Source organism: Heptranchias perlo, chromosome 27 (genome assembly GCF_035084215.1).
Source record: "Heptranchias perlo isolate sHepPer1 chromosome 27, sHepPer1.hap1, whole genome shotgun sequence".
NCBI lineage: Eukaryota > Metazoa > Chordata > Chondrichthyes > Hexanchiformes > Hexanchidae > Heptranchias > Heptranchias perlo.
Window position 1 is genome coordinate 12,304,802 of NC_090351.1, and position 18,121 is coordinate 12,322,922.

General features: G+C 41.8%; 1 protein-coding gene across 1 annotated transcript in view; it reads left to right on the forward strand.

Moving 5' to 3' along the window:
• LOC137344407 (bridge-like lipid transfer protein family member 3A) overlaps positions 1-18,121 on the forward strand; it is a 145,874-nt gene that overhangs the window by 117,702 nt on the left and 10,051 nt on the right. Inside the window, exons 15-19 of the mRNA XM_068007342.1 lie at positions 11,748-11,938; positions 13,576-13,751; positions 14,322-14,469; positions 16,922-17,178; positions 17,697-17,805. Coding sequence (XP_067863443.1) covers positions 11,748-11,938; positions 13,576-13,751; positions 14,322-14,469; positions 16,922-17,178; positions 17,697-17,805 — 881 coding nt within the window. The remainder of the gene's footprint in view (positions 1-11,747; positions 11,939-13,575; positions 13,752-14,321; positions 14,470-16,921; positions 17,179-17,696; positions 17,806-18,121) is intronic.

The window sequence follows — 18,121 nt, forward strand, 5'->3', positions numbered from 1 at the left end:
TTTGAAATGGGGCCATTTGCTTTAAGGCCTGATTCCGTACACTGTGAAACGGAAAAAGAAAGGATGCATTTCACGATGTCCTGAAGCGCTTTACAGTCAATTAAGTACTTTTGAAGTTTAGCCACTATTATGTAGGAAACGCGGCAGCCAATTTGCACGTAGCAAGGTCCCACAAACAGCAATGAGATAATGACCGGATAATCTGTTTTAATGATTTTGGTTGAAGAATAAATATTTCTGGCCAGGACACGGGGGGGTAAAGTCCCTTGCTCATCATGAAATAGTGCCATGGGATCTTTTACATCCACCTGAGAGAACAGATGGGTCCTCGGTTTAACATCTCAACCGAAAGACGGCACCTTCAACAGTGCAGCACTGCCTTAACACTGCAGTGAAGTAGACAATAGAATGTAGTGGGATATAATTAAAGAGTTTTTAAATTTAGGATTTTCTTGGAAAGATCTGTTCATTGGTGCATTTAACGCTGACTAATTCCAATTGCCCAAACTGCCACAGATGAATTTTTGGCAATTGGAATAATTTTAGTTTTTTCATCTCGATAAACAGAGGCACAGTGACTTTTGCTCAGCCTTATTTAGTGGAGTTTAGCCAGCAGTTATCCATATAGAATATTTGGGAACTGAAAAGGGAGTCTCATTCATATTCATGATGTCATGAGCAGAAGTTCATGATGTCACTTAATGATTTGAGCTCTCTTCCAATACTTTCTACTTATGCCAAACACACAACTCTGCTTCCATAGGCAAGCCTTCATTGCTTATAAAGTGAAATATGACCTTGTGTGCCCAGTATTGAGGACGAAGTATGTCCAAGGTGAACAATGAACCCCATTTATCGTTTGTATGTATACTGGAAACAATATTGGATAACTCCTGAACTCTCCTTAATTGGCAGAAAATAACACTGACAGACCATAAAATTTGGCCTGAAAGTCAGGAATTAGAGAGACCGGAAAAACACACAGAAGCAAAATAAGGACAGTAACAATACTTGATTCCTCACCAGTAGTTTAAAACTGTTTAAGACTATAATCTAGAAGCTTCAGAGTTTCTCTTTAGTAATTCATGCAGTGAGTGATGGACTTTGTACAGGAGTCTCTTGTTAACCTTTAGCCCATACACTGAGAATGGAGCGAGGCAGCAGCAATGCCAGTCCCAATTATATCTCTCTTCCCTTTGATTTGGGCTAATGGAAAGTTGATCTTTCACAATCTATAAAAGGTAACCCCCTGTGAAGCACTGGCAGTGAAAGAATCCTCAATCAAGTTAGGTTTTCACAGGTAACCAAGCAGTCTCTTGGATATCAAACTCTCAGCTCCTCACTTGAGTCTGGTAAACAGGGCCCCCTTTGGGACCACTGTCCCAGATATTGGCTCTGACTCCTCATCAGAGTAGCCAACTCGTATCATGTCTGGGAAAACAATGAAACCATTTGTCCTGACAGGAGATTGCTTACGAGGTTATCTGCAAACACGCCAGGGATACAGATTCCTCCATCTTCCATCAATGCAGAGGAACCAAGATAGCGATCAGACTTTCCCAGAATATAGTTGCAAACACCAGTTGCCACTGCATTGGCAAGCTGTTAATTCCTTCACAATTATATATTGTGGAGTTTCTTATGACCCAAAACAAGACTCAGCTCTGATCTCACAATCGCAACAGGGGAATTCTACACACAAATCCAGTTCTGACTCTGCCTCAAAGCAGCAGTTGTAAAGCATCATGCAGGGTGAATATGAAACTTTGTGTATAGACACATTTGGGAAATGAGCAGTTGGGTGAAATATACTTCTCTTAATGGGGAATAGAGCTGTAGCAGGAAGTGTTTCCCCACATTATTTCCTGCATTTAGATTATAAGTTTCAAACGCCAGCTTCAACAGTCCATTAAATTTTGCATGCCTAATAGCTGTGTTTCATTATTCATGGTTGGTCCGCTAGAGGAAATGCCTGAACTACTGCTCTGCAGAATGCATTTTGTTGCGCAATGTGGAGGGTCTATTGATAATTGCTATGTAAATATTTGATGCCCTGTTTGATTTTCTCCAGTTCTTCGGTGTCTTAGTATGACTTACCTTACCCTGACCAAAAGAAGAAGTTGGTGACTTGCTCCCATGCACCTACCAGTGCTGCTGGGAGGTGCACGAGAGCAACACAGGGTGACTTGCCTGCCCTTCCCTCCTCTTGGGGAAGCATCTGGCTTATGCTCAGCAGCTCCCTCACCGCATTGTACTGAATGCTACCACTTGGTTCCACAGCTCAATGACGTACCATTTTGAAAATGACTTTGAATCTGAAATCATGCACTTTTTAAAGATGCTTGAATGCATCACCATTTCATTTGATTGAATAATTAATAAACAGTTGGTTATAACAGCTCTATTACAGTAAGCATCACACCCCATCCCCCAACCCTGATAAGAGGATGTGCAGACTGGCTGCTTGGACGCTGCACACTTCAGTTTTGTCACCATGGCAGCGCCACCATGTGGTCAATACTGAATTGTGATCACTTTCACCCAAAGATACAAATGGGCGAATTGCAGAGGTGCTATACCACTCTTTAGAATTTGAATAAACTCAAGCAGTCTTCTGTACTAGTCCAGCTGATTCAAGTGAAAGCTGGAGATTCTAAATTATTTTTAAACTGGGTATAAATTGAATTAAAAGAGAAGCTAGATAAGTACATGAGAGAGAAAGGAATAGAAGGATATGTTGATCGGGTTAGATGAAGTAAATAATGGGAGGAGGCTCTTGTGGAGCATGGCCTGTTTGTGTGCTGTAAATTCTATGTAATATCAAGGAATGATTTGCAAAAGTGTTAGGTCCTGATTATATGCAGTTCTTCAGTGTTGCATTTTACTAGTATTGAACCAGTTCTTTTATATATTTTGTGTCACCTAGCGTCAAGCAATCCCAGGTCGGTTGCATCTCTGTTTTGATGCAGAATAAAGCTCCCTCTACTCTGCCCCAAAAATATGGTGTAACTCCAATCACAGAAAAACACCCATATTGCTTCAGTGTGACTAACCACTTTCCAAACTGGCCAAACTTATTGCTTTTCTGAATAGCTCTGTTAATTTTGTATTGTGGCTCCATGCCCACTAAAGAATTAGATTGAGCCAACCCAAACTTATTTCTCTTTGGACCTTTGCAACTGGTAAAAGAGACTTCCATCCCATCAATTCGGCTGGATCTGAACTTTGGGCAATGTACTACACATTTCCCACATCTTGTTCTGCTGAACACAATTTGGATGACCTCCAAAAGCAAAGGGGTAGAATTCTGGGTGTTTATTTCTTTTTTGCTAATAGAACATATACGTCATTCAATTTTTAGAAAAACTCCAAATTGGCCAGCCATAGATAGTTCATCTTGGTAATGAATGATTTTCCAAATCCCACCAATAGTTTCCACTTGATTACAAGTCTCTGCAATCATGTAAGAAAATTGCTGCTGATAAAGGGTACCAATTTATCAGTTAGGCAGGAAAGCCTTTAAAACAAAACTTTGCTGCAGGTTTGTACAGGCCCAAAAAACATTCAATTTAAGGAATGCTGTAAGGACATATGAAAAAGGACAGCAAAAGATGAGTTGGTCCTTCGAGCCTGTCCCGTCCCTCATAGATCAAACTGGCCTTAGAATTAGCATAGCTCTCCCCCCTCTTCTCCTTTCCTCCCCCACCCCCCCCCCCCCAGCAGCCACATTAAATCTCCTGGGAGAGGCATCAAAATGTGACTGACAGTTATCTTACAACACTGAACTCCGAGAGGTGGAGAGTTCCTGTAAGTTACTCTGGTTTTATTTTCTGTGGTTTTTTTTTAAATGTGAAGAGGTGGGTTTTTCACAAATTGAACAGTTGAGGTCGTTTCCTCCTTCAAACCTCTGGTTCAGCATTACGTTGCCACTAGGGAAATTTTCTTCAAAATTATAGTCCCTCAACTTTGAGTTTTTTTCAAATCTATGGGTGCTTTTGGTATTTTCAGCACTGACGGGGGAGATTTTTATTTTAAAACTTCCCCCACTTCCTTTTTTTGGGGCCTCTGCATCTTTTGCTTTCCTACCAAACCCAAAATGTGGGCATGCTGCTGTATGACTGATTACATAAAATGTACAGCACAGAAACAGGCTATTCAGCCCAACTGGTCCATGCTGGTGTTTATGCTCCACATGAGCCTCCTTCCACTGCTCTACATCTAACCCCATCAGCATTACCTTCTATTCCTTTCTCACTTGTGCTTATCTAGCTTCCCCTTAAGTCCACCAAGCTACTCGCCTCAACTACTCCTTGTGATAGCAAGTTCCACATTCTAACCACTCTCTGGATAGAGAAGTTTCTCCTGAATTCCCTATTAGATTTATTAGTGACCATCTTATATGGATGGTCCTTAGTTTTGGTCTCCTCCACAAGTGGAAACTTCTTCTGAACGTCTATCCTATCAATTCATAATCTTAAAGACCTCTATCAGGTCACCCTTCAGCCTTCTCTTTTTAGAGAAAAGAGCTCCCGCCTGTTCAATCTTTCCTACTAGGTACAACCTCTCAGTTCTGGTATCTTGTAAATCTTTTCTGTTCCTCTATATCCTATTTATAATATGGAGACCAGACCTGTGCGCAGTACTCCAAGTGTGGTCTAACCAAGGTTCTATACAAGTTTAACATAACTTCTCTGCTTTTCAATTCTATCCCTCTAGAAATGAGCCCCAGTACTTTATTTGCTTTTTTGTTAGGGCTTTATTAACTTGCGTAGCTACTTTTAATGATTTGTGTATCAAAAGTGGGGCAGGTGGAGCATGTTTCAGTGGGGGAGCTTTTGGAGAGCAGTGATCATTTAATTAGGTTTAGAATAGTTATGAAAAAGAACAAGGAACAATCAATAATGAAAATGTTTAACTGGAGGAGTGAGTTAAAAAGGGATCTTGCCCAGGTGGATTGGAATCAAAAATTGGTAGGCAAAACAGTAATTGAACAATGGGAGGCCTTCAAGAAGGAATTGGTTTGGGTACAGAATAGACACATCCCTACAAGGTGGAACGGAAGGCCATCCAAAGGTAGAGCTCCCTGGATGACTGAAGATATAGAGATTAAAATGAGGCAGAAAAAGGAGGCATATGACAAATGTAACGTTCATAATACAGTAGAGAACCAGGCCGAATACAAAAAGTACAGAGATCTAAAAAAGGGAATAAAAAGGGCAAAGAGAGACTATGAGAATAGATTAGCATAAAAGGGAACCCAAAAGTCTTCTATAAACATATAACTAGTAAAAGGGTGGGACAAAATAGGAGATCATCTTGTGGAGGCAGAGGGCATGGCTGAGGCTCTAAATGAATACTTCGCATCAGTCTTCACTAGAGAAGCAGATGCTACCATTGTAGCAGTAAAGGAGCAGGTAGTAGCGATATTGACTAGGATAAAAATAGATAAAGAGGAGGTACTTAAAAGATTGGCAGTACTCAAAATAGAAAAGTCACCCAGTCCAGATCGGAAGCATCCTAGGTTATTGAGGGAAGTAAAGGTGGAAATTGCAAAAGCTCTGGCCACAATCTTCCAGTCCTCCTTAGACATGGGGACGGTGCCAGAGGACTGGAGGATTGCAAATGTTACACCCCTGTTCAAAAAAGGGGCGAGGGATAAACCTGGCAATTACAGGCCAGTCAGCCTAACGTCGGTGGTGGGGAAACTCTGAGACAATAATCCAGGACAAAATTAATTGACACTTGGGAAAAGTACGGGCTAATAAATGAAAGTCAGCACGGATTTTTTAAAGGAAAATAGTGTTTGACTAACTTGATTGAGTTCTTGGATTAAATAATGGAGAGGGTTGTTGAGGGTAGTGCGGTTGATGTTGTGTATATGGACTTTCAAAAGGCATTTAATAAAGTACCACATAATACACTTGTTTGCAAAATTAAAGCCTGTGGGACTAAAGGGATAGAGGCAGCGTGGATACAAATTGGCTAAGAGACAGAAAGCAGGGAGTAGTGGTGAACGGTTGTTTTTCAGGCTGGACAGAAGTATACAATTGTGTTCCCCGGGAGTCAGTGTTAGGACCATTGCTCTTTTTGATCTATATTAATGACTTGGACTTGGGTATGGAGGGTATAATTTCCAAGTTTGCAGATGACACGAAACTCAGAAATGTAGTCAATCTTACAACACCAGGTTATAGTCCAACAATTTTATTTGAAAATCACAAGCTTTCGGAGGCTTCCTCCTTCGTCAGGTGAATGTCAGGAAATCCTTGAACGTTTCGCATTTATATTCAGAGAACAATACCTGGTGATTACAGATCATCTTTCCAACTGCCCGTTGTCAAGGCAATCAAAGTGTTCAGACAGAGAGGTGTTACCTACAGGACCACCGAATATACAAACGGCCAGAACACAAAACAGAGAGAGAGAGGGAGAAACATCCAAAAGGAAGAGAAAGACAGAAAATGACCAATTGAATTAAAAACAGATAACTTTTATTCGCTGATGGGGTTACGTGTAGCGCGACATGAACCCAAGATCCCGGTTGAGGCCGTCCTCATGGGTGCGGAACTTGGCTATCAATTTCTGCTCGACGATTTTGCGTTGTCGTGTGTCTCGAAGGCCGCCTTGGAGTACGCTTACCCGAAGATCGGTGGCTGAATGTCCTTGACTGCTGAAGTGTTCCCCGACTGGGAGGGAACCCTCCTGTCTGGCGATTGTTGCGCGGTGTCCGTTCATCCGTTGTCGCAGTGTCTGCATGGTCTCGCCAATGTACCATGTTCCGGGGCATCCTTTCCTGCAACGTATGAGGTAGACAACGTTGGCCGAGTCACAGGAGTATGAACCATGTACCTGGTGGGTGGTGTCCTCTCGTGTGATGGTGGTATCTGTGTCGATGATCTGGCATGTCTTGCAGAGGTTGCCCTGGCAGGGTTGTGTGGTGTCGTGGACGCTGTTCTCCTGAAAGCTGGGTAATTTGCTGCGAACGATGGTCTGTTTGAGGTTGGGTGGCTGTTTAAAGGCGAGTAGTGGAGGTGTGGGGATGGCCTTAGCGAGGTGTTCGTCGTCATCGATGACATGTTGAAGGCTGCGGAGAACATGGCGTAGTTTCTCCGCTCCGGGGAAGTACTGGACCACGAAGGGTACTCTGTTGGTTGCGTCCCGTGTTAGTCTTCTGAGGAGGTCTACGCGATTTTTCGCTGTGGCCCGTCGGAACTGTCGATCGACGAGTCGAGCGTCATATCCCGTTCTTACGAGGGCGTCTTTCAGCGTCTGTAGGTGTCCATCGTGTTCCTCCTCGTCTGAGCAGATCCTGTGTATTCGCAGGGCCTTCAGCAGTCAAGGACATTCAGCCACCGATCTTCGGTTAAGCGTACTCCAAGGCAGCCTTCGAGACACACGACATCGCAAAATCATCGAGCAGAAATTGATAGCCAAGTTCCGCACCCATGAGGACGGCCTCAACCGGGATCTTGGGTTCATGTCACGCTACACGTAACCCCATCAGCGAATAAAAGTTATCTGTTTTTAATTCAACGGGTCATTTTCTGTCGTTCTCTTCCTTTTGGATGTTTCTCCCTCTCTCTCTCTGTTTTGTGTTCTGGCCGTTTGTATATTCGGTGGTCCTGTAGGTAACACCTCTCTGTCTGAACACTTTGATTGCCTTGACAACGGGCAGTTGGAAAGATGATCTGTAATCACCAGGTATTGTTCTCTGAATATAAATGCGAAACGTTCAAGGATTTCCTGACATTCACCTGACGAAGGAGGAAGCCTCCGAAAGCTTGTGATTTTCAAATAAAATTGTTGGACTATAACCTGGTGTTGTAAGATTGTTTACATTTGTCAACCCCAGTCCATCATCGGCATCTCCACATCAGAAATGTAGTAGCCGACTTCAGGAGGATATCGACAGACTGGTGAAATGGGACAACGTTTGGCAGATGAAATTTAATGCAGAGAAGTGTGAGGTGATGCATTTTGGTAGGAAGAATTAGGAGAGGCAATATAAACTAAATGGTACAATTTTAAAGGGGGTGCAGGAACAGAGAGACCTGGGGCTGTATGTACACAAATCTTTGAAGGTGGCAGGACAAGTTGAGAAGGCTGTTAAAAATGCATATGGGATCCTGGGCTTCACTAGTAGAGGCATAGAGTACAAAAGCAAGGAAGTTATGCGAAACCTTTATAAAATGCTGGTTAGGCTGTAGTTCGAATAGTGTGTTCAATTCTGAGCACCACACTTTAGGAAGGATGTGGAGGCCTTAGAGAGGGTGCAGAAGAGATTTACTAGAATGGTACCAGGGATGAGGGACTTGAGTTATGTGGAGAGATTGGAGAAGCTGGGGTTGTTCTCCTTTGAACAGAGAAGGTTAAGGGGAGATCTGATAGAGGTGTTCAAAATCATGAACGGTTTTGATAGAGTAATTAAGGAGAAACTGTTTCCAGTGGCAGAAGTGTTGGTAACCAGAGGACAGATCTAAGGTGATCAGCAAAAGAGGCGACACGAGGAAACATTTTTTTACACAGTGAGTTGTAATACTCTGGAATGCACTGCCTGAAAGGGTGGTGGAAGCAGATTCAATAGTAATTTTCAAAAGGTAATTGGATAAATACTTGAAGGGAAAAAATTTACAGGGCTGTGGTGAAGGAAAAGGGGAATTGGACTAATTGGATAGCTCTTTCAAAGTGCCAGCACGGGCACGATGGGCCGAATGGCCGCCTCCTGTGATGTACCTATTATGATACCGGTAGATCCCTTTATTCCTCGACCCCATTTAGCCTCTTATTTTCCAAGGATTATGTGGCCTCCATATTCTTCCTACCAAAATGCACCACATCACACTTCTCGGCATTGAAATTCATTTGCAGAGTACACACCCATTCTGCAAGTTTATTAATATCTTTTATTTTGTCACAGTCTTCCTCTGTATTAACTATACCCCCCCAATTTGTGTCATCTGCAAATTTTGAAGTTATACTCCTGATTCCTGAGTCCAAATCGTTTATGTAAATGGTAAACAACAGTGGTCCCCAGCACCGATCCTTGTGGAACACCACTTCCCACCTTCCGCCAGTCTGAGTAACTACCCTTAACCCCTACTCTCTGTTTTCTGTTTTGTATCCAGCTTGCTATCCATTCTGCTACTTGTCCCCTGACTCCACGTGCTCTGACCTTAGTCATGAGTCTGCTATGCGGTACCTTATCAAAGGCTGTTTGAAAATCCAAATATATTACATTAGGAGGATGTGTATAAAAGTGGGATCAGGGTTATTCCTTTTTTACTGCTGCAGAGTGTTTTGCTTTTAATTTCAAATCCAGCCTAAACCAGTGGAAAATTAGTGAATAATCTACAGCTGAGATTTTTTTTTAAAAAAACATTTAAAAAAAAATTAAGCATGGCTATAAAATAGAGTATCTCGAAGCGAAATGTGCAATGAATGAGTTGCAAGTCTCCTGACAACTTGCAAAAGGAAAAGCATTGTCCATGGCAGTAAGTGCATAATGTATGCTGGTGTGAGATATTGCAATAATTCTAAACCTCAGGCAAGCAGGTTTCTACGTTACTGAGCTGCCTCATGTGTTGCAGTTGCTCTTTCAGTCTTGATTCCTTTACCCATCACTTGTACAAGTGTCAGTTTGGCTCAGTGGGTGTGGTGGAGAAGGAGATGGCTTTCCGGCTGTATGGTGGGGAGGAGAAATGTAGTTCTGGTCAGGGGAGAGGGGGGGGGCGCAGGGAGGGAAGAGAAACATGCATGAATGTTTTCGAAAGTAGTGTGTCTCCTTGAATAGAGCCTGTTTAATGATGTAAATCCATTTGGTGAAGTTGCTTTTATATTTTCCTGTTTGCCACTGTAATCTGTTTTTTATTGCGATGGATGGGCGTTCCGTTGATTCTTTTGGTTCCACTCCTAACTATCTGACTGTAGCCAGAGCATCTCCAGCAATGGCTTCTTTTCTCACCTTTGCACCGTTACTTCTAGATTTCCCCATCCGCAGATGTTGGGTCAGTTTCTACATGTGTGCTGGTAACACTCAGCTCTATCTCTCCACTGCCACTCTCAACCCCTCCACAGCCTCCATGTTCTCAGACTTTTTGTCTTACATCCAGTCTTGATGTGCTGTTACTTCCTCCAGTTAAACATTGGGAAGACCAAAGCCCCGTCCACATACCCTCACCACTGATTCCATCCCCCTCCCCGGCTACTGTCTTGGGCTGAACCAGACTGTTTGCAACCTCAGTATCCTATTTGATCCCATGCTGAGCTCCGAATTCATGTCCTCTCCATCAGAGTCCCCATTTCACCTTTATTTCAGTCCATCTGCTGCTGAAACCCTCATCCATGCTTTTATTACCTCCAGATTTGACTGTTCCTGTTCTAGCTGGCTTCCCATTCTCTAATCTTCAGCTCATCCTAAACCCTGTTGCCCATATCCTACCCTGCGCCAAGCAGCACTCACCCACCACCCCTGTCCTTGTAAACCTACATTAGCTCCTGGTCCCCCGCCTCGATTTTAAAATTCTCATTCTCACATTTAAATCCCTTCATGACCTTGTCGATCCCGAGCTTTGTACCTCCTTCAGCCCCACAGCCACCCCCACCAAACTCTCCATTCCTCCGATTATGGCATCTTGTGCATCTCCCCACCATTGTTAGTGCTTTCAGTCATGTAGGCCCCACTCTCTGGAATTTCCTCCCTAAACTCCTCTGCCGCTCCAGCTCCCTCTCTTTCTTTTAAGATGCTCCATAAAATCTCTGTCTTTGACCAAGCTTTTTAGTGAACCTTCGTAATATGTCCCTTCTTCAGCTTGACATCCAGTTTCTTTATGATTACACCTCCTTGAAGCGTCAAGATAAGCTTCCCTGAGCTTTACTTCAGTCATTTGTGTCCTAATCACTTTCTGCTGGCTTTTCTATTTTAAAACTTGATTGCTATCGCTTGTGTATACCATGTGTGTGGGGCAGCTGTTTTTTTTCTTGAAAGGGTAAATAGGCAATTCTTACGGTTCACTAAGGGCGGTCACGTAATGTTGGGCGCTGTCCCATTTTCCTTAAGTCACGATTATGTTCACAGTGCTGTTTGGAATCTTGAGAACACTCCAATTTTTATATGGCATTAGGAAACACCTAACCATTGAATATTGCAGCACAGAAGGAAGGCAATCAGCCCATTGTGTCCATGTCAGCTCTTTCAGATCAGTTCAAACTTAATCCCACTGTCTCCGCATAGTCAAATATTTATCCAATTTTTATTTAAAAAGTGCAATGGTACTTGTCTCAACCACTCCCTGTGGCAAAGCATTCCATGTTCCAACAGCCCTCTGAATAAATTGACGGACTTAAACCTAGTTTGATCAAACCATATTCCAAAGCGCATAATAAATACTCTGGAGAATAGGAAATTCGAGCCTTGTTCCTGGTTGCGGTAGAGTTTTGGGCGTGGGGCTGAGTCAGGTAAGTGATAGCAGAACTGTGATTAGTTGGGCTGAGAAAATGCTAAAGATTTACTAAGCATGTACGATGCTTTCCAGATATTTTTTGCTGTAGTGGCTCTATAACTAGTTTTCATTTACACACAGCTTAGACACAATGAAGCACTATTCCATATTGAGCGATGTTGGAATACTACTCTGCCCTTTTAAATGGTGCTTTTAGGAGTCCCTGAAGGAAAACATGGGGACTCTGTCATAGCACATCCACATTTTGCCACTGCTCCTGACTAAGCCAAGTTTCCTTTCTTTCTGAAGAGAGCAGCTGACTAAAGGTGAAGACAGTTTATCCTCCTCCTTATCCAGCACCAAACTGCGGTTTTTAAACATGAAACGTACCTCCTCGCAGCATTCCCTGGATACTACATCACTTGATGGTAGTCTGACAGAAGATCGAATATCTGTGGACAGTGACAGCAGTGAGAAGTATGTTATCCTCCTGGAAGCAGGTACATACTGTGTTTGAACAGAATCATAGTCATTTAGCAAATTGAGAGAGAAATTAAAGTCCAGCTTTACCATCAATCACATTGTATTTATTTCAGGACCAACTGACTGGAATGGAAAGCCTGAGTGGAACTAACTTGTAGCATTGTTAGATTAATACCTTAAGGTTTTACTGTGTTAACCCAGATGGAAGCAGGTGTCTGGAAAGTGTTTCTGGCCAGAAGCTGACAAATGTTTTTAACACCACTCTTCGTACTTTATAGACCAAATGTTTCAGATGCATGCAAAGATCATGAATGGGCAGCCTATGTTGAGGTGCAGTGAGTTATCACAGTTTTATTTTGTCTCGCATATAATGTCCCCAGTATGACACTACAAATAATGGCGATCTCAACTCCGCCATAAATAATGGTCTCAATTCAGACATCATGTCATAGGTTTAAATTTGTTTCAGTAAAGTTGATCCAAATCTCCGTGATTTTTAGTGGGCAGGTTTGCACGGATCTTGCTAATGCTCCATTTCACTCTGCATGACGCACCTCTCAGCTGATTTCCATACCAAGTGTACAACCTCTGAGCACCAACTGCAGGTCCCCCCCACCCCTCCACTCACTGAAGGCAACAACTCATACTGGCAGCCCTCCCCTCTTGGACCAACTGACTGACTGCCTCTTGGCAGTACCACACACAAGTGCCCATTCCTCGTGTGAGCCTAGATAGTGATTCTCAACAGGTTCTTCAGCCATGCTGAGCATTCCACTGAGCCTGGTACTGTTGTATGACTTCCATAAGCACTTGCCATCATGAATCACTGGGTAGAAATTAGGAGTGGATGTTGTGGCTGATTTGTTTTGTATCCTTTTAGCCCAGGGTGCTGAGGTCAATTATAGTGCCCCCAGCTGCTGTCACTACTGAAATCCATTAACTATGTACAGATCAGAGGTGCAACCTGGCACCTATTGAGCCTGATGGTGATGCCTTTTACCCACCAGCCCATCTCAATCATTCTTATTGTCATGCTCCTTTAGAATATAACTGAACAATAGTCTAGGGCATCAAAACCTCTAAGCTATCCCATGGGTCCAAGATTACCAAATGCCTGGGGCCTCTCCACTCATGGGACTAGACTAGGCGCAATAGTGAAAAAATTTTCCCAGGATCTGGATTTTTTGGTGTGTAATAGCTTCTTCACCTTGGCTTTCCAGCTGGATAAACCTCTGTACAAGTCTGGGGGACTTATGAGTAGATTGCATTGGGGGGAGTTCTGCTAATACCTTTTTTTAAAAAAAACAATTAGTTTCATGAATTCGATGTGATAATTTGGAATTTTTCAGATATTTCAATAGGGCACCAGCTTTCATCCCTTTTGGGAGTGGAGTTGCTCTATTAGGAAACTTGAGCATAAACCGGTTAATTGAATTCAGTTAATCTGTTCAAATTGAAAAGATGGCGACCCCTTCTTACTAGGGGTCACTCGCCATTCCTTTGTAACTTTGGTTCCATGATAAAACAGTACAGCTTTTCAATCATTTTCTTGATGAATTGCACTCTTTATTTACATTCAAAGTGTTATAAATATATTAAATAATCACTTCGGGTAACTTTGTATAGTGTTGATTCTTGCACTTCTAATTCTTAGAATCTGGACAGGAATCTCTTCCCCCCGACACCAGCTTACATCTGGCACCTGGAATGGGCAGCAATCAGAGTCTACCAGAAAGTGTAGATGGAGGGCATCGATCAGAGGGTTTTCACAAACCTTCTACAATCACTAGCTCATCAACTCACAGTGAGGATGATTCTAATGCTGAACTGGTGAGGGTCTGTTTTACTTCACTTGTAACTTTCCTGATTGGTGTTTCTTCTTGATGTAAGTTTTGTTCTTATTAGCCTAATGAGCTGATTTAAACTCTTCCCATTGACTGGAATGCAAGATGGAGATGCTGGAAAGTGAAAATGGATGTTGGTCTCACTTGTCTCTCTAATTTCATGCCTTCTACCAGCCATCCATGTATGTAAAGTAGTGTGGAGAACTGATTACAAACATCTTCCCAGCTAAAGAATCTGTGTGGGGCAAAATAACTGGAGGTCAGTAACTAATTAAATAGTTGATTGTTTTTGTAGTTAGAGGTGGTCCATCCATAATATGGAAACATTTGTAAGATTATGGGGGAAGAGCAGGGGAGTGGGATTAATTGGATAGCTCTTTCAAAGATGGGCCAAATGGTGGCCTCCTGTGCTGTATGATTCTATGCTACTAGCTCTGTGGCAGAATATTTAGCACCTTTTGACAGTGAAATGAATATAGAATTTTTTATGCTGTCAAAAGGATTTTTGATGTATATTTTTAAATGTTGAAATTTAAGTTGCTGCTTTGTTTCCCAGGCATCAGTCTTGTTGCTGAAGATATTTGACGTGAATTGTGGGATTGACATAGGTGATAACCTGTCTGTCAGTGTTCAGGCAAAGGAAGTGATTCTTGATCAGCTGGGCAACATGGGAGTGCAGCAGTTTCTAAGCAGCCATACGACTGGTGAGACACACAATGCAAGATCCTTATTGACAATGCAATCATTGGTATAAGTGCAACTTGTGGAAGAGACAGTTCTTTTCATGATTTGGTTAGAGCTCCTTCCTTGAAGTTACAATAACATCCATGGGCCAAACCAGAAAAATAAACGCTATGGGTTTCTTGGTGGGTCAGTTGTTCATCTATTGACCCTCCAGGGCCATTCAACATTGTAGCTGTCATGAGAGGAAGTAAACCCAAGGAAGGATATTCCCATCGTTCTTGTACATTTCGAATTTGAGCTGATGAAGTGACCAGTTGACTCATGAATACTCCTGTGAACTAAAATGTTTGCTTTTTAGCCTGTGACATGATTCATAATGAAGCTTTAGGTCAAAAAAATCCTATTTAGATTTTTATGCCAGCAACAACTGAACCAGAATGAGAGAAAAGCGTAAGAGAATGTGGTATTCCTGGATCGTACCCATGCAAAGTAAAAGCTAATGAAGGAATGTTCAACTTTGTATTAAAAGGAATGGAGTTGGTGTAGGTGGGGAAGGAGAAAAAGAATCTTAACATTGCCTCCCCACGGTTCACCCAAAAGAAGACAAACTCAATTTATTAAAAAGGGAATAATGGTTTCATGAGAGCAACTACTTGGTAGTGATCTTACCAGATGCACATGTCATGATGTTATGGATTCAGACAGGGAAGCCTGCTGGCTATAGCAATATGAGTGCTTTGAGTTGGAATGTGCTCTTTGTTTATTCTAGATGCAGTTCACAGAGTAGAGAGGCTGATGAAATTGAGAATGAAGAGACTCGATAGTAATCTCATCAAGGAGTACAGATGGCATCATAAATCGTGAGAGCAATGCTGGAGTGGCTTTTAACCACTACCTGAAACCCTTGATTAGTTTGCTAGCTAGAATCACTTCCTGGTATTGACTGTTCCTTCTTTGTAACAAGTGATGGAGTTGAGGGCAGTGTTATTTCCTACAGTCACTGCACCACAAAAAGAATTGATGTGTGAAGTGCTTTGAGATATTCTGATGTGATAAGGTGCTAAATAAATGCTAGTATTTTTCTTTTCTACCAGCAGCTGACCATTCAAGAACCACACTCTACAGTTGTTGTGTTGAACATCCTTGCTGAAAGATTAATGTTGTCACATAACATAACATAGCATTGCAAGTTTATCTGATGACAGTCTGCACTTAAATGCCAGGATTACCAAATTATCCATTTTCTGATGATTTGGAGCTTCTTGTCCATCGATTTCTGCCCTGGTACCTGCTGTTTGGCTTTTTTTAAAAAAAAAATTTGTCCCATCAACTCCAAAAAATCATAAATGAGCAATTGAGTATCCTGCACTTCAATATCACTACCTGGTTGTCACTCGCAGCTATTATTGGCTCCAGTATGTCTGATTTTTGGACAAACCTTGGGAGGCATCGATGAGCTTTTTCCCCTCTCCCCGCCTCTCTTCTTACCCCCAACTCTGACAACAAAGCAAGAAAAAAAAACTTACTTCATACAATCCAATTTATTAATTTTCTTGGGGGATTTCAGCATGTGGCTAAATGTCAGTGATAATTTCAATTTGAAATAACTTTTCTTCAAGTTGGTTTATGACTGAATTATTTTTTAATAAATAACCATATTGTGTACACAAATAAATGAAGGGGACCATTTTCCAGCAGTATTTTAACCATGATTTTGATTATCTCCTGTGTTTATAATAGCTCAATTTAGCTATCAGGGAACATTTTTCAGGTCAACTAGCTGTCACTACTGTAACTTAAACTTTAAACTATTAATAAAAAAACCCAGCTGTCCAAGAGGGCTTCTGGCACATCTAATAATTCAGCAACAGTCTGTGCCTTCAGAGAGATGGGGAGCACTTTTAAATAGCTGAAAAGTATACAGATATATACAATACATCAGTATTATTGGGTTAATTTACTGAGGTCAATTTTAATAGGTTTTATTCGAGTTAAAACCTGATCGCAATGTCAGAATTTGATAGAATTGTAATTGCAGTTAATAGATGAATTGATGAATTTGTCCCTTTGTCACACCCTCCTGTTGACACAAACTATTTGTTGCCTGTTAAAGTGGCTGTAAACTGAAGAGACTTTGCTGATCTCACTGTAATTCAGCAAAAGGCTTCAGATTAAATGGTTGCAAAATTGATGGTAATTGAACAATTTTTCTAGTGTAGCTGTTTTGGACTTTGTAACCCCCAGAACAAAAACAAAGAATAAAGCCTTACTCCATGCACTGTCGAAGTTGGTTGAGGTGCTTGTTATTCTGATCACAAGCTCTCTGCTCCACAAGGACTATAATGGTTATATTGTTTGTTTATGCCTCCGAAAAAATTGCACTTAAAGATTTAACAAAACAGAATTTTTGAAGCATTTTTGAAGGGATAGTTTTTTTTAATGTTTAATGTTTCTTTTGCAATTGGGACTCAGGTTTTCAGAAGCCCTGTTCACTGGAGTCAAACAGAACCCAGCCTGCAGTGTGTTTGAGATTCGAATCAGGACCGAGCTCAGCTGTTCATTCTCCACTTGCTGTTAAGAATGGATTTCTGCAGTTCCACATCAACAATTACAATGCAGAGCTGCTGATGTCATCACTCACGCACCTGGGCCCATTCTTGGAGGATGAGATGATTCCAGAAGTAATTCCAATGAAGATAGAACTTTTTCACTGTAGAATTACTCTGAAGGTATTGGACATTAATTGGTCTGGATCCTGATATAGTTTTCCCTTTTTATATTTAAAAAGAAGCTGGAGAAATTCTGCAGGAAGATAGAACAAGTAAAGTGACCCAGTTAGATGTTTGTGCCAGAGAGCAATCTCTGTTCATCCAGCAATACAACATTTCAAAATGATTTGATGAATATTGAGAATGGGGAGACCTGCTTGGATTCATACCCCTCCCCTCCCAGGTCTTCTGACACCTTATCGCACCCTGACTGCTGCTGCCTCCTTCCACCCCCCCCCCCCTTCCCCCACCCATTAAAATCAACTAAATAAGCACAGACCAGGAAAGGAGCCTGAGGTCTTCCTGGTCTTCCTGGTCTTTCTGGCTCAGTATCAGTCCACACTTTGCACTTAACCAGTGAGCCATCTGGGAGTGATTGTAGCAGAGTCAATGTGCCTAGTGCTGTTGTGTAAATTTAAACTGTTGAGGGCTATTGATACATGAAATATTTATTTGTATTAAATTCTTGTTACTTAAAGGATGATGGTCCACGATTATATCCTACATCTCCTGGTCCTGTACCTATAAGCCTTGATGTTGATCACCTCATTGTTCAGCGGATTGATGACGGGACATTTTGTATAAGGAGTAAGTAGATAATTTTTGTGAAGAAACTGTCAAAGCAGTGGGATCTCTATTATATCCATCCCCATTATCCATACTTTGGATTAGCTACAGGAATGTCCAAGGGAGTTAGGACATAGTTTTGTATACATATGCTAAAATGTAATTGAGTGCTAATGTTATTCTCACAACTTGTACTTATGTAGCACCATTAACATAGAAAAATGAAGGAGGTTAGAGATGGTGAGGGGATTTAAACATTAAGCAGTTAGAGAAATTTAAATTTGAGGTGTTGGGCAGCCAATGTAAGTCAACGAGGACAGGGGTGATGGGCAACTGA